Genomic DNA, 16431 nt, shown 5'->3' with positions numbered 1-16431 from the left:
TGCATAGACAGACTGGATTGGTACTGAATAACACACTGGCCTCCACCAAGGCCAAACAATCAATTGGTTCCAAAATGAAAATCAAACACTTTTTAGTTTACAATATTTAGTTTAGCATATAATTCACTCAGGCGGAGTACATAATAGGAGTTTGTTAAAGTACGAGCTTGGAAATCCGCACCAAATGATTGCTTCAAAGCAAAATGGCCGATTTGCTCTGTAATTTCAGGTGTGGGTCCTTGGCACTTTTCTGTGCATCCTGCCATGATCACATTTTTTGCTGAATTTCATGTCGATAGATGGAACTGAATAAAAGAATAGTACACAATTGAGTGCAGACCTGAGCTGTCAAAGCCGAACTGGTAACAGAAGCGGGGAAAGAAATTGTGGAGCAACATACTTATTGGTTTGTCTTTTTAATAGTCTACTCTCTGTTTTGCGAAAGACGACATAAGATGACAAGAAAAGCGACGAACATCAGAGTTTTAATAATTGCATTGGACTCTACGAGTTCTACCGTTCTAACTCAAATCGCAAATCATGTGATAGCTATACGCTAACTAAAACACCTTGAAGGTAAAATTGGATGAACAAATAAAATATAGTCAAACTGGTTCATTTTTAAACAAAGTAGAGCAAATATTTGACACTATTGAATCAACATTTAACTCCTGAAACTCTCTTCCACATGACTCGAGTCGTTTGCATCGCTAAAATCAATTGACCTCTATCTTCCCTCCTCTCATGGCCATTTTGTGTGTGTGTTTCTTTTTTAACCTGTGAGTAAGCCGTCATGCAAACAATTCCTGGGGCAGACAGAAGCCTATTGTACACCCACCCTCATAGAAACATGACAATCCGAGTGATGTCATCGCATGCCTACATTGTGTTCATACAATATCTCAATTTAGCTTTAGCCGTGCAAGTGTCAAGATAGAGAGCCCAGAGCTTCAATGAGCTTGTTTGTTACCGTCCTTGAAATATGGTTGGATTCTACTTGACCTAGCAGATTAGCATGTAGCCTACATTTGGCAGTTTTAGCCGAATGACTCTAATACACAGCTCAGCGAAGGTTGAATTATTAACTAAAACATAATGAAAATGTGTCGTATCTGGTGCTGCTTCATGGATGCCAATTAAACGCCATTTTGAGTCTGAGGTGGGAAAAAAAAATCGAACGAAAAAAATCACTTCGATTGGAATCAACACCTCAAAATGTAAAAATCTTCCTTCGCGTATTTGCAATTCGTTATTTGTAAATTCACATAATCACTTTTCTTTCTTGTGTGTGCTTTTCATCAAAAAGTAACAATTTTCTTTTCATTTTCAGTTTTTTTAAGGCACTTCGCTGAGTACAAATTGGCGGTGTACTTTTTACAATAAGCTACCGTAAAAACATTTACAATTGGTTTCACGTTAGGTGGGAGTCGCCATGTTCCTTCAAATTCCTGTCTCGCCCGTGTCAAGTTATTTCACTTTTGATTCATTCTTTAATGATTAGCTCAGTAGATAACATCCGTCACATATTCAGTATCTGAACTATTGTCAAGGTGAAATAAATAGCTATAAAGAAGCTAATCATTTCTAAATGCTAACAGAGCAAGTTTGTGCTGTAAAACCACATCTTGGGTGTGCAAAAGTGCGTAGCACCACCTTTCCTCAGTCTGAACAGCGCTGAGGCTAATGCTAGCACAAAACAAGAGGTGTCCTTGCTGGTCCACCGTTTTTAGAGAGAACAAAGTTGGTCATAAGGTTACCTTGGGAATAGTATACTAGTCACAGTTTTTATTTTTATTTTCCAGCTTGTGGCTTCAACATAAAATAATATAGACATCATTACAATAGCATGTAGCATTTTCTTCTTGCTGCGTTGTTGACTGGCGGCCCTGCAGCGAATTCACGTGTGGCTTTAAATATTTTATCACCCGCTATCGCTTTGGTCGCCCTGTGATGCGAATGTTGCCATGGCAACTGCTGGAAAACTCTTCAATGCTTCCTCTGAGTAGAGGTAAATGGGTAAATGAAAACACAAAATATGTCAGCAGAAAGATAGTTTAGCAAGAATATTATGGGTGTGTTCTGTCCCGCCTGGAGCTATTTGTGCATAGCACACCTGCGCAAGTGAAAGCCTGTAGAAGTGCTGACAGCATCTTACATTTGATCAGCAAACATCCCTCAGGGCGGATATTTAGTTTTTACCCTAGGCCTGCCCTGCTCTTTGCGATGCAGTAGCTTAACCTGGCATTATAGATTTTTTTTTTTTTTTTTTTTTTTGAGCGTGTCTGCAGCTGCTACACTGGCGGAAACGACCAAGATTCAACGAATACTACGGTTGTACTTTGGCTTACCCGTTTAATTAATTGCATGACAAAGCTTTTAACTCAGTTTACTCGTATCCCAACTTGTGAGACGCATGCTGGGGGGAAAGAAAAAAAAAAGTTTGTTTGTTGAAGACAGGTTTTTTTTAAATGAGTTCATTTAAAAATTCTTTTCACTCATTACTGAAACATGCCTGCTTTACGAGAACACAAGTTTGTGGGAAAACTCTAAATCATGTTCGCTCTTTACGAGTAGACTACATTTGAGATCTGCAGATTTTTAGATTTTTTTATTTATTTTGCTTTGACTTTGCAGTCTTAAACTTGGGTGCTGTAAGGTGGCAGGTGACTCAACTCCTCAACAAGCAGCAGTTTGGCAGAGGTGTTCTTTAAAAACAGAGGCTTTGAGCTGTTTAGTGCCATGCTCAGCTTTCAAACTTAACATCAAGCTAAGAGAAGTACACTTTGTGTATTTAAAGTGACTGTGTAGAATGTTTTGATTTTTCAAAGATCATTCATTTTGAAGGCGAGCAATACGCAAAAAAATATCGTCGCTGTCCAGTGAAACACTCTTATGTCCATTTATTTTTTTCCAATGTTCTTATTTTTATGTGAATTGTGTTTCCACGTTACAATTTTTTTTTTTTTTTTAATTTTCCAAAATTGGACATCAAGTGTTTTTCACAGGACAGCAACGATATTTTCTACCACATCAATGTACATTTTTTTAATATAATCGTATGTGAAGTAAGCTCTAATTATGTTACATAGGGTGCGCCTCCCCTACAGGAAGCCGCCATGTCTTACTGCCATCTTTCTGATACGTGTACCCGAAGGAGGCAAACTTAGCGAACCTTATTCCTCCAAATCATGACTATAGCATTTGTAATAATGCTATAATGCTATTGAGGGAATACTAGGAATACTAGAAGTCGTTTGTGATAACTTGTTGCTTGTACCTCTGCTGTGAAAATTGGTGGTAAACTTGAGACTTGTGATCTCTATGAAGCACCATAGTGCACACGCTTCAAAATGCACACGCTTTGATCTTAGGTCGTTGCATTCTATTAGGTCACCACTAGATGGCACTGAATTCTGCACATTGGGCCTTTAAAGCAAGCACATAGCATCCACTTCCTGAATGCTGCATACGATCGGAAACTCCATAGACACACGGGATAACAAATAATATCTACATAGCGGTGTTGGTAACCTTTAAGCAAACGATATCTAAACACAAACTGTGCGGCAGAAAAAACATGCAGTCACTACTGCAGTATTGAGTACAGTATTGAGTCAATACTCACAGGCATATATTCTTAATTCTTCATGAAGAACGACTAATACAACATGAGAGAAATGGAGACATCTGCATGAACAGTACACACGTCTGTCTGACAAAACCGGCTATTACTGTCCATTAAACTGTTTTTAATTCTGTTTGTATAATTACTGTTATTTTTCTCTGTTAAGAACCCATTACAAGCAGATTTTTTTATTTTTTTTGGGGCGGGGGCATTTCGTAAATTTCAATGGGTACGGTATCTTAAGGCAATATATTTGCAACTATATGTAACTACAGGCAACTAGGCAATTATATTTGTAATTTACTTTTTTCTTAGTAGCACTCTTGAGTATGCAAACTAAAAAAAGCTATACAAAGAATGCATATTCTATATAATTTATTTGAAACAACAAGCCAATCATGTTTTCCAAGAAACAGTCATCCCGGTCGCCGCTGACCCAGTTTTCCACTGTGTTTATTTTAACACTCATTTGACATGAAAGAGAACGTCACATCACGTGACCATATGACACAATTCCCAAGAAGCACGGCGTGGAAGCTAATCCTAACCCCCCTAACTCCTCCTTTCTCGCAGTGATAACTTAGCATGGCGGCGCTAATAGTCCAGGACAATGCTCTTATTGTCTTCCCGGGCTGGAATGTTGAGGACTTCCTTGAAGGAATGCGGTGATGAGAAAGCGCTGACGTTGACCTTTTTTTTTTTTTTTTTTTTGGGTAGACGCTCCGCCTGCTGCACATGTGGAAGTCGTCATCTTTCACTGTGGACTTTCTCTCACCCCCTTTTTTGAATCTCCTCCCCTCGCGTCCACGTGCTTCTCGGAGCATCTTACTCACGTCCAGTCATTTCCCAGCATGCTTCGCCTCCCACACTCCTCACGCAAACTATTCCCAAACACTCCCTCTCTCTCTCCCTCTATTTTTATTCAGCTGGCGTGGCATGAAGACGTCTTGTTTGGTTGAGCCCCGTGTTCTCGCTTGAAGATGCTCCGACGAAGGTAAGACCACAGCAACATTCCTTTCATGGGATTCCAACCAGATGACAAAGATTTGAACACCCTCGATGGGAATTCCAAAAGGGCCGCTGTGATTGGACAAAAGGGGTGTTTAGGAAGGGTCCGATTTGATGTTGTGACCCCCGTGGCAACACTGTGCCTAATGACTCCTTCTGTGAAGGCATAGGTTGAAGTTTTGAGTGCGTTGTCTACACAGTGGAACAATGCAAGAAGGATTACACGAGTGCTAATCCCAGATTTGTTTTCAAAAATTGGATGAAACAAATAAGAATGAAATGATTTGTAATTTTGTCTTCAAAAGAGCAATAGGACAGTGCCAAAAAGAAAAAAACTATTCCGCTACGAGAATTCATAAAGTCATAATCTTACAATATTTAAATCGTTATGTTACAAGCCAGGAAAAAAAGTCATAATGCACAGGAGGGTCATTTAATTTTTACAATAAAATTGTACATTTATGAAACAAAGTTGAGAATACAGTAGTATTTCTTTCCGCATAAAGTAATATTACAATAAAGTAATATTACAGAATTGTAATGGGAATGCATTTAAATGCAGTCAGGATAAAAATCTCAGCCACTTATTTTTCAACAATTTGTCAGTGCCATTATGTCATGAACATATGACATCTTTCCAGTGAGACAGCGACTACTCTTAAGTGGCACAAGACTTGTATCCTGTTTGGAAATGTGACTAGAATTGTTCAAGCAAGTTAAAACAGTGTTGTCAAAGCAAACTGCTGTCCTACTTTTCCAGCCACGTCCTCCAAACCAACCATGTTATGTCTTTTCTACGGCCAAATACGTGGATGACAACTTTCCCAAATGAACTGCAAAGTTACACTACTGTTTGTTAGCCTAGCGGGCAATGCTACACAGTAAGCACAGAGCAAATTATTTGTTTTCCATCCAACTGGCACATAGCCTCGGTCTGCGCTGGAAGTCTCTCAGGACGTCTGAGCTACTCCGAAGAGCAATTTGGCAGCTCTGCCCCAAGTGGGCTCCTCCACCCAGTCATGTGACTTTTTGTGTTATTGTTCCTGCATGCCTAGCATAGCTGCAGCGTGGCGGAGTTGCTCTTCAAGGAAAAAACCTCCGCTGACAGTTTTGTTTTTTCTGCCTAAAGGTCCACTACGGTTAGTCTACCTCCCGTGGTTACGGCAGTCGGGGACGCCCTCCTATGACATGGTGATAGACGCATAAAGACCGGTCGCCGTCATGGCCTCCATGGTCGCCAACGGAAACCAAGATGGGCCGTCCGCGGTGCTCCAAGGGGCGGATCCGGAGACATGCATGATTGTGTTCAAGAACCACTGGGCACAGGTAAATGTCAGCAAGGTCCACTGCTCAGTGCACATATGATGTAAAAAGAAGTGAAACATCGCCATTAGTAAAAAAAAAAAATAGAAACAACAGGAAAAAAAAAACATAAAATATGCAGTCTTAGCCTGATGACAGTTTGAGTTGCTACAAGTTACTTTGTTAACTGTCAAAGGACGTTAACTGCTGTTAATCTTAACACCCAATGCAGTAGGCGTGCATGACAGTTTTTATTGATTTTTGTCAAATTTACACATTTGTCACTTTTAAGGAGGAGTTTTTTTTTCCTACCTGAAAATTTTGTCAACTTTTTGTTGGGGAAAAAAGGGAAATTATCACCTAATTATTGAGCATTTTCTTTAACAAATCATAATCCTCACCACATTTCTATCAAAACGTGAGGAGTTTTTTTCGTTCTTTCTATTTGTTTCTCTCCTTTCTTTCTGTCAGTCTGTCTGTCTCTTTCTTTCTTTTTCTTTTCTTTCTTTCTTTCTTTCTGCTTTTTCTTTTTTAACCAGGCTATTGTCCTTAGATTTTTATTAATATCTGCAACATAGATAGGGGAGGCCTATCAAGGATATTTTTTCATCAAATCTCTCCAACTTTTTCAATATTTGAGGGTTTTTTTCTGCCAGATACATTTTTTTTGTAAATGATTAAAACATTTTTAACCATGTGCAATTCACGCCCCAGGTTTTTCAAAATTTTCAGATACAGTTTTTGCCATGCATTTTTTTCCTTGATAAGTAAGTAAAATTAATTTTTGAGTGTTGTTTTTTTTTTTAATTATTATTATTGCAATGATCACCTATTTTTTGTTCTTTTTTGTTCTACGAATGTCATGACATTTTCCATAAAAATGGAGTATCTTCTTTTACTGACAGATTAAATCTTCAACAATTATGATAGATATTTTTGGGGTTAGGTAAAATTTGCACAGAATTGAAGATTCTTTCCTTCTTTTTTAACCAGGTACAATTCTTCCATGTTTTTGGTTTCATAAAATTTAAATTTTCATAAAATTTAAAAATTAAAATGGCTTTTTTTTTTTGTCTGAAGCCGTTTTCATTCTATTCAGAATTTTTGAAAAATTACATGCCTATTGTCGCCAAATGTTTGTAAAAATGTGAGGGTCCCAAATTTTGAGTATATTTTCACAACGCCTGCTATCCAAAGAGCAGCAACGTAGTCAGAGTGCCAAAAACAACAGTTTGCTAAGCGCCCTTCAACATTTTGACAACAAACATTTATAAACAATGACATTCTATCCTCAAACAACTCCCACCGTTTCAGTGTGCGTTGACAAGATGAAAATAATTATTACTTTTGGAGAGTTCTGTTGGGGCATGAAGTGGGAGGGTCAAGTATCACTGTCCCGTCATTGAGGCGAGGCCCGGCAAAAAGTATTTGTCGCCACAGTGACGGCACAAAGTGCTCCAGCCGTGTCCCGGCAACACTTAAGTGCACCGCGGTTCTCTTGCCAGTGGAATCTTGGCGGTGTGGGGATATCTGTCTCAGCTTGCCTGCCCACCCCTGTGGGACCCGCTATAAGCACTACGCCCACACCCACGTGAATGAATTTTCATGTAACTATTTCCCAAAATATTTTGCGCTGCATGTAAGCCTCCTAAAAGTCCTCACGCATCATCTCCTGAGATACTTTCTGCATGCAAGCAAGTGTCTTTCCAAGGATTTGTACTTGAAAATGTGCAAGGGGAAACTCCCGCGATTCTAACAGTTTCACTTTTGGCACCAACAAGGACATTTTGATTCCAGATGTGCATGACTGTAGAAGTTGAATTATATTGAATGTTGTTGCCGGTGCTACTAAAAACACTTTGTTTAGTGTATCTTAGCTTTACTACAGAGCTGTTGAAACAGGAGAAAATGTAAGTCGGGGGATTTCATGGGGACTTTCATCTCTTGAAAATTCTGTCCGAGCCAAGAAAATTGAAGGCGCCCAGGAAAAAGAGGACCTGCGGTCAGCCAATTACAGTAGCTAGTCTTTGGTTGCATAGTGCTGGAGTGCTGTCGGTTCCCTGAGGCTAAGCTCCCAGGAGGCTCCCGTTTCCATCGGCCCACTTGTCTTGTGCGTAGTTTGTTTGTTGTCACAGCAAAGGGAGACGACGAAAGAGGCTGGCTCTATTGTCACCAGGGTGGGGTCTATGTAGCGCGCACTCACGGGAAGGAAACTGTGTCCCTCACTTTATTTGCTAGTCTAATCATATGTTTGATGATTAACCTGTCGGCATTCGATGCAATCTATTCCGTTTGATGTTGATATGAAAGATGATCATTGTTTAAACAAATGAGGACGAACGGTTTAGATAATGGATGGATGGATTTATTGCTGCTAACAATGTCAATTTGCTTTTTAGAGTTAAACGACCATGTTACAATTGTATGGAAGCTCATTCAGATTTAGGGCTGAATGCTTTTGAAAAATAGTTGTGAATTTTCTTTTCCCCCTCAGTTTTGCGATTTGATATGCGATTGTGTGTTTTTTTTTTTTAAAGGGCCTCTTCCCATGTATTTTTTAACAAACATCAGATTTATTCTAAATAAAGGTTTTAGTCTTATGTGTTCGACTTATGCAAACATAAATTCAAATGAACCATGAATTCATATGGAAGACAGTTTATCTACTTCAATTGCATACAGTACAGTTCAGTCATAATGAACATTTACTGTAAGGACAATACATTTGCAATTAATCATTTAGGGTTGTTTGTTTTGAAACATTCAGGTACAATTTGTATTTGATCTTTATGTGCAATACACACTACAAAATGTAGTTTTTGTTTTGGTAACTCAAAAGAAGCATTTCTGTACACCTAGGAGTATTTAGGTTACCTTTAGGGAATATTTCAGTAGATTTCAGAATATTTAGGTAACTCTTAGGGAGTGTTTCGTAGATTACAGTAACTTTTAGGGGGTGTTTCCGTTGGTTTAAGAGTATTTAGTAATTACTTAAGTATTTGAGTACATCCAGGACTGTTTAGGTTGCATTGTACATGAACGCTTGGGCCTACTAAGCATCTGTATTTTAATGTTGGTCATTTTGATGGTTCTTGACGGGCCCAATATTTTTGGAGGTGGTACTTGGTCTAAAAAGTTTGAGAATCACTGCCTACAGATGCTGCGTTATGATAAAAATGCAAATTGATCCAGCATGGGGAACCTCACTCCATTCATGATCCGCCAGTCCAAATTTACAACTTGAAAGTTTGAAATTTCATACCAAGGCTAAACTCCTGTTTCTTCTTCGCAGGTGGTGAAAATCCTGGAAAAACACGACCCGTTGCGTGGCGGCACCTCGCCCCCTGCGCCCTCGCTGGGACCGCTGGGCCTGGGCGGCGGCCCGCGCTTAGGCCCCGTCCCGGGCGACGAGGCCAGCGCGGTGCAGAACTACGTGGAGCACATGCTCTTCTTGCTGATGGAGGAGGATTGCGGCAAGGCGGGCGCCATGGGCCCCATCTTGGAGTTCGTGGTGCTGGAGAACGTGATGGAGCGCCTGTTCGTGTGGAGCCTGCGCCGCGAGTTCACCGACGCCATGAAGCTGGAGCAGCTGAAGATGTATGAAATGCTGGTTTGCCAGTCTCGCCAGCCCCTACTGCACCACAAACCGGTGCTTCGACCGCTCATGATGCTTTTGTCGGCGTGCTCGGGCTCGGGGGGGGCGCCGGGCGTGGAGGCCCAGCTGGTGCTCCTCCTGCACCAGCTGTGCTGCGTCCTGGCCAAGGACCCGTCCATCCTGGAGCTATTCTTCCACACCAGCGAGGACCAGGGCGCGGCCAACTTCCTCATCTTCTCGCTGCTCATCCCCTTCATCCACCGCGAGGGCGTCGTGGGGCAGCAGGCGCGAGACGCGCTGCTGCTCATCATGTCCTTGTCGGCGGAGAACCGGCGGGTGGCCAAACACGTGGCGGAGAACACCTTCTTCTGTCCAGTCAGTGCAACAATTCTTCACTTTTTTGTACATAAAGATGTATTGTATTGTACAGGGCTTCTCAAGTACAAATTATATTTAAAGTTCGTAATCGCAATGCTAGTTGAACAGAACTGTCACTTGTACTCCTAAATGCTAGAGGAATTAAAAAGGCTCCTAATAAAAGAAAAAAAAGAAAAGGCTTCATGTTACAATCACAAATTCATATCTTTTAGAGGAGAAAAATGTTTTAACTTTTTGTAATCTTTACAAGTACAAAGATGTATTTTGTCAGAGTGAAAAGTTTTTCCAGAGATAATTTAGAGTCATAGTTTAACGAGGTTAGAAAGTCATATTTGAATCAGTCGATTTAAAGAAATACAACTATTTGTGTAATATTATGCCTTTTCTTCTGGAAAAGGCACCTTTTATTCTTAAAGTATGCCTTATATTTTTTTGGGGGGAAAATGCAACTTTATTCCTAGAATAATATGCCCCCAAAAAATTGAAAATCTTTATTCATGCAGAGATGTCAGGTTTATGTCGATTACATCACAGCTTTTAACAGGCACAAAGCTATAGAGGGGGAGGATTAATACATTTCTTTTATCAGGCAAAATTCATGAATTATACCAATCTAAAAATTCCTTCGCCCCAACCCTTCAACACAGTTGAACAACTTTACTTTGAGTTAATCAGAGGCTATTTAAGTGTTGCAGTTGCTGACTGTGCTGACTTCCATTCAAAATGAAATTGAATGTGATTTGTTAATTCTGAACACACATACATCACCACTTACACGAGGGCATGCACATTAACAATGGAAAAGTTTATTTACTTTACTTAATTTACTTTGCTCTCGTTTTTTTTCTAATCACAACATCCTTGCAGTTGAACAAGGGTGTGTAGACTTTATACAGTATATCCACTGTATAATGCCCACTATGCCATTCGAAACCAAATAAAACCTCTGAAAATGTCCCAAAACCCACAAATGCTCATAAACAAAATCATATTCCTTCATGAATGTAGTACGGCCCTCTGATAGGAAAAAAGGTTCTCAGCCCTGTCACACTGCAATGACTTTTACACGTGTCTGGTGTTTATTTGATTACGCTAATCCCACATCCATCCACAATGCCATTGCAGCCTCAGACATGGCACGATAAAAAAATAAGCAGCTTTTGATACCATTCCAGTTTTAACAATGGGCAGCTCTGAATGACATGGGCTTGGCTGGCTGGTTATACAAGGATAATCCGACTGAGGATAAACTGCTGCTGCTAATGCTGTTGTTCTTGTTCTCTTAATACGCTGAATTAATTAAACAGCCGGAGCAGAGGAATCCTATTCATGCTAGCGTGCGTCATGTAAACACCACATGCTGCGTTGCTAATGGCACGCTTTAGCATTAGGAATTAGCATTGTGGTCATGTCAGTTCATAAATAATCATTATTTTGCTTTAATGTCATGTTTCTTGTTGCTAACCGCTAACTGCACAGTTTAATATGGATACATTTAATAATCCAGTAAACTGTTGATTATTTTGTCGATTAATCGATGAATAAGACAAATCAAACAAGTTCATATTTTCATCCCTTTATTCAAAAAACAGGACATTATTTCAAATGGACTGCAGAAAATGCACAAAAATAAATACATTAACATTAATTTACTGGTTTGATCCATAATGTATCAGGAAATAGGCAAAAATGTTGATCATTGTTTTCCCAAGTAAAAGCAGATGTTTTATTTTATCTCAACACAAAGATTCGCTTTCATGGAGTAATACAGAAAGTGGACAATATCGACTGTTGAACGGCTGAAATTCCAAGGATTTAGACAGTTTTCATATATGTATGTATGTGTATGTATACATGTACTGTACAGTACATGTAAATATGAATGAGTTTTATACAGTATACTGCACATGTGCAAAACAAAACAAGCGGAGCATATACGTCATCAAAAAAGTTTGGGGACCGCTGAATTAGCGTTTTGTCAAAATGTTGGTATTTAGTTCTCATGATCCAAAATTTTCCCTCCCATCCAACTCAATCAAGTTAAGCAATAAGTAAACATCTTCCTTTTTGACCTCAGGTTCTTGCCACGGGCCTCAGCGGTCTGTATTCGTCTCTTCCCACCAAGCTGGAACCCTCCAGTGACGAATGGCACTACCTGCACAGGGATGAATGGCTCTGCATGCCTTCCTTGGTCCAGTTCCTCAATTCCCTAGAATTCTGCAATGCCGTCATCCAGGTAAAAAAGACAAACACAAAAAAAAACAAAAATCAAGCATAAAACTTCCGAGCCTTATCGCTAACTCCTCTCTCAATTTCCCAGGTGGCCCACCCCGATATCAGAGACCAGTTGTTGGGCTACATCTACAATGGCTTCCTTGTGCCTGTACTTGCGCCCGCTCTCCACAAGGTTTTCTGTTGCTAATTGCACATCTTAGCACTAGCAATTAGCGTTTCCATAACATTTTTTCCCAATGTTATATTGTTAGAAATAAAAATCCCAAACATCACGTCATAGTGCTAAATTGGCCATATAACAGTTTTATGTCTGATTTTATTTTTTTTGATTCCACCATGTAGCTGACCCTAGAGGAGGTGATGACCACCACAGCGTACCTGGACCTGTTCCTGAGAAGCATCAGTGAGCCGGCCCTGCTGCAGACCTTCCTGTCCTTCATCCTGCTGCACCGCCACGAGAACGTCCACATTTTGGACACGCTAGTCAGCCGTATCAACACACCCTACCAGGTATGCCAGGAAGGCACTTCTCTGCAATTGGCGCTAAACACTAGACTGGTGATTCCCAACCAGGAAAATTATCAAATTTCACTTAATCTGTAGGGGGGGAAAAATTACTCCAAATAATGTATCATTTTACCTGTGCATCCACCTGTTGCCTGTCATACAGTTACTTTTTTGGGTGCTGTGCCGCGATATTTTCAAATTGAAAATGCGTCTTAATAAGGGTTGGGAAACTACACTGGACAATATATTAAGACTTACTAAAATATATATTTCATTACTGTATTAAATCATTTAAAATGAAAATGATAAAAATGTATTCAATTATTTTTGTTTAATTTTCTGACATAAAAATATTCAAACAGTTAAATAATAATTCAAATGCAAATATAAAGTAAGTTAATATTAAACAGAAGTAGAGGTGTCAGAAATAACCGATTAATCAACAAATAATTGATTATCAAATTGTGAAAAATGAGCTGATCATGTGAATTAGGTATGTTGCAAGGCGAGATGGAAAACACGCAGGAAAGCGGCCCTTGAGGCCCCGAGTTTGGCACCTAAGTTATTAAGGATATTTATTATAATAATGAATGAAATAATATTCAGATATGATTGTGACTATGATTAATTGTCATTTGACTTGCAAAGCGTCGCCTGGCAACGCCCAGACCACACCAACTTGCTGGTCCTGTTGTGAGTCAGCTGTCAACGAATTGTGTTTACTAACGGTCAACAGTGACACACCTGCACATCAAGCATGTTTTTACCAGAACTATTACTTTTTGAGCAAACACTCACCAGACAAAATACAGTGGTACCTCTATTTACGAAATTAATTGGTTCTGGAAGAAATTTCTTAAGCGGAACATTCTGTAACTAGAGACACGTTTTCCATGTAAATGCCCTAATCCGTTGCAAGCCCCCCCAATATTCAGACATAAATGTTTTATAAAGCATAAAATTGCATGAAAACATGTAACAAATACATGTTACAATTAGATTATTGCACAATAAATGAGAGTTGTGCATAATGTAAAAAACAAAGAATAGAGTGAGAGAATAAAATGATGGTCGTTTACCTTTTAATTGCTGTCCTCATGGCTTTTTACCCTCTTTGGTTCATGTTCTCTCTCAGAAGTGTTTTTTGCCTGGCGTTTTGTAAAGAACTGATTTAATAACGTGGCGACTGTCGATACATTACGGTCATATTCTTTGGCGAGATCAACCAAACGCATCCCCAGTTCATACTTTATCTCTTGCTTTGTTTGTATGGACAAAAAAAAACTGATTTTCTCCTTTTTTTTTCTTTTCCTCGTTTCTAATTCAGGAACACCTCATGGCCCGAGGGGCGAATGACGAGGACGCTGCATAGACATATTTATCACATATCTATCTATCTACCTGTCTATTTACACACATAGACACATACGGTAGAGGTCCCTCTTAGCCAATGGGATGCCAGGAAGATGCTAGGCTAGCCAATGGCAGAGCAGCTATGAGTATGTTGCGTTCAGGAAACTCTGGAGCTGCGAGAAGCATTATGTATTTTTTACCTTTCGTATACTGAAAATTCTTTCGTAACAAGAGGCAATATTTTCCTGTTGAGGCGTTTCGTAACTTGAAAATTTCGTATGGAGAGACGTTCGTAATTTGAGGTACCACTGTATTAGGTCCTGAAATGTTTTCCTTTGTTTCTCCAGCTGGGCATCGTGTCGCTGGCACTTTTCCACACTCTCATCGGTTTGCACTGTGAAGATGTCATGTTGCAGCTCATACTCAGGTGAACCTTCGGCTCACAAAAAAAAAAAAAAGTAGAAAACATCTCCGAGAGGGTTGTTCACCACGCGCCATGTACATCCCCAGGTACCTTATCCCGTGCAATCACATGATGCTGAGTCAGCGGCGCGTGGTGAGGGAGCGCGACTTCTACTCGGCGTCGGCGGCCAAGATCCTGGCCTTGACACCGTCCTGCTGCTCGCCCGATCGCAGCCCGCCGCCACTCCGACAACTCGAGTCCATACTCTTCTCCAAAGGTGAGTCCGTTACTTCACTTCATTTACATCAAGAGTATTTCAAAATGCAGAAAACATTTCCCTTCAAAGCTGTCTGTCTTTCTTGGACTTCTTTTTGATTTTTTCCTTAGCTGAGAAAGACGGCGTCTCCATCGAGGGTGACCCCGCCAGCAGCTCCTCGTGCACCATCGGATCCGAGATCTACTTGGACGTCAGCTACCTCCACTACCTGGACGACGCCCACGAGCGCATCCGCGTGTGCATGCGGGCGTGCCGGGTGTGGTCAGCCGCGTACGACGGCGAGGACCCCCCTCCGGAGAAATACCAACCGGGCGTCCTGGAGGAGCCGGCACCCAGGAGGCGAGCCTCACGGGCGCCAACCTCGGCAGTGGCGCAGCACCCCAGAACCGAACTGCCGGCCAACCAGTTGGAGCTGGAGTGGGACGACAGTTACGACGCTTGCCCGCCAGGGACCGCCGAGCCCAAACCTGCGCGCGTGCCGCTGCCTTCTGCCGAGCCCCCCAGGCACATCGAGGAGATGAGAAAGTCAGCCGTTTTGTTGGTGAAGGGCTCCTACGTCGAGGAGAACGAATTCCAGGATGACGTCAAGGTCTACGATCTGGTAGCCAAGAAAGACGCAACAGCCGGCGAGGCGGCGCCACGCAAAGACCCCAACCCCCGGAAGAACGGACTCACGCAGAAGCACCTGGCCGAGAATGGTAAAAGTCCAACCGAATTGGGCGAGGACCTCCTGGCTCAGTATGAGGAGCTCATCCGGACGTTTGACAGCGAGGCGGGGGCTAAAGGCGCAAAATGTGACGGACAAGCAACGGGTGACGGCGTGGCAGAGGATGAGGAAATGGACTTCACTTCCTTCACGCCACAGACGCCGGAGCCAGAGAAGCTGCAGTCGCCGTTTGGGTTGCCGTTCCGCGCCTCCACCAGGGCTCACTCGGCACCTTTTACAGGTTAGTTGGCAACGTAGCTTAGAATCTGAATTTCAAGTTAAACCACACAGGGAATTTGCTTTCGATAGTTGAAGTACTACACAAACAAGCCGAACATTTCAGACATAAACACTTAAATACACAGCAAGGTTATTATTTTTAATGAAAAAACTAAAATTGAAAAAAATCTTAATGAAATAAAATACATATTTTTAATGATTTTTTAAAAAGTAAAAAAAAAATATTCTTACAATTAATTCGTTTTTTTTTAAATAACTGAAACTACATCTTACGTTAATAAAACTAACTATAACTATAGCAAAATAGTCCTTTGGTTCATCTTTGTCAATTAATATCATATATGAGCTTTCAGGTTTCATTTTAAATGTATTTATTTTGGTATTGCTGTAGATCCGCTGCTACAGAAGAAGGAAGTTGTTTGAGAATTGTAGTTTACTTTATTACGCAACACAAATACCACATATATTTTAAAAATAAATGGAAACGAAGCATTCTTGAAAAAATAAAAATTAAGTCAAAATTAAATTAAAACTAACTATAATGAAAAATTCAAAACTATTATAAAGCTGGTACAGAGAGTCACCCAGTAATAGAAATTGCCTGGTAGTGCAGAAATACTGAATTAATGACAGTTTCAAAAATGATGCGGAGGGAAAAAGCTACGGGTCCAGTGACAATGTCCAAAATCAGAAAAGTGTTAATATGAAATCACAGTATAGTGTAAGTATATTTAAAAACATTATTAGCTTAGAAAAATGATGTATGTGCTGAACGTTGTTGCTATCTAATCAGTTAATCAGC

General features: G+C 40.5%; 1 protein-coding gene across 2 annotated transcripts in view; it reads left to right on the top strand.

Moving 5' to 3' along the window:
• The window catches only part of fhip1aa (FHF complex subunit HOOK interacting protein 1Aa), a 32289-nt gene that overhangs the window by 11259 nt on the left and 4599 nt on the right, over positions 1 to 16431 (top strand). For both annotated transcript variants that reach the window (XM_086032264.1, XM_086032263.1), the window contains 9 exons: positions 4552 to 4619; positions 5763 to 5959; positions 9228 to 9905; positions 11986 to 12144; positions 12229 to 12315; positions 12486 to 12653; positions 14351 to 14430; positions 14514 to 14683; positions 14794 to 15630. In XM_086032264.1, coding sequence (XP_085888390.1) covers positions 5855 to 5959; positions 9228 to 9905; positions 11986 to 12144; positions 12229 to 12315; positions 12486 to 12653; positions 14351 to 14430; positions 14514 to 14683; positions 14794 to 15630 — 2284 coding nt within the window. In that variant the 5' untranslated portion in view covers positions 4552 to 4619; positions 5763 to 5854. The remainder of the gene's footprint in view (positions 1 to 4551; positions 4620 to 5762; positions 5960 to 9227; positions 9906 to 11985; positions 12145 to 12228; positions 12316 to 12485; positions 12654 to 14350; positions 14431 to 14513; positions 14684 to 14793; positions 15631 to 16431) is intronic.

This window comes from Filicampus tigris, chromosome 6 (assembly GCF_054856515.1).
Source record: "Filicampus tigris isolate MCC_2025a chromosome 6, RoL_Ftig_1.0, whole genome shotgun sequence".
In the NCBI taxonomy this organism is placed as follows: Eukaryota; Metazoa; Chordata; class Actinopteri; order Syngnathiformes; family Syngnathidae; genus Filicampus; species Filicampus tigris.
This window is presented reverse-complemented; position numbering and strand designations above follow the sequence as displayed.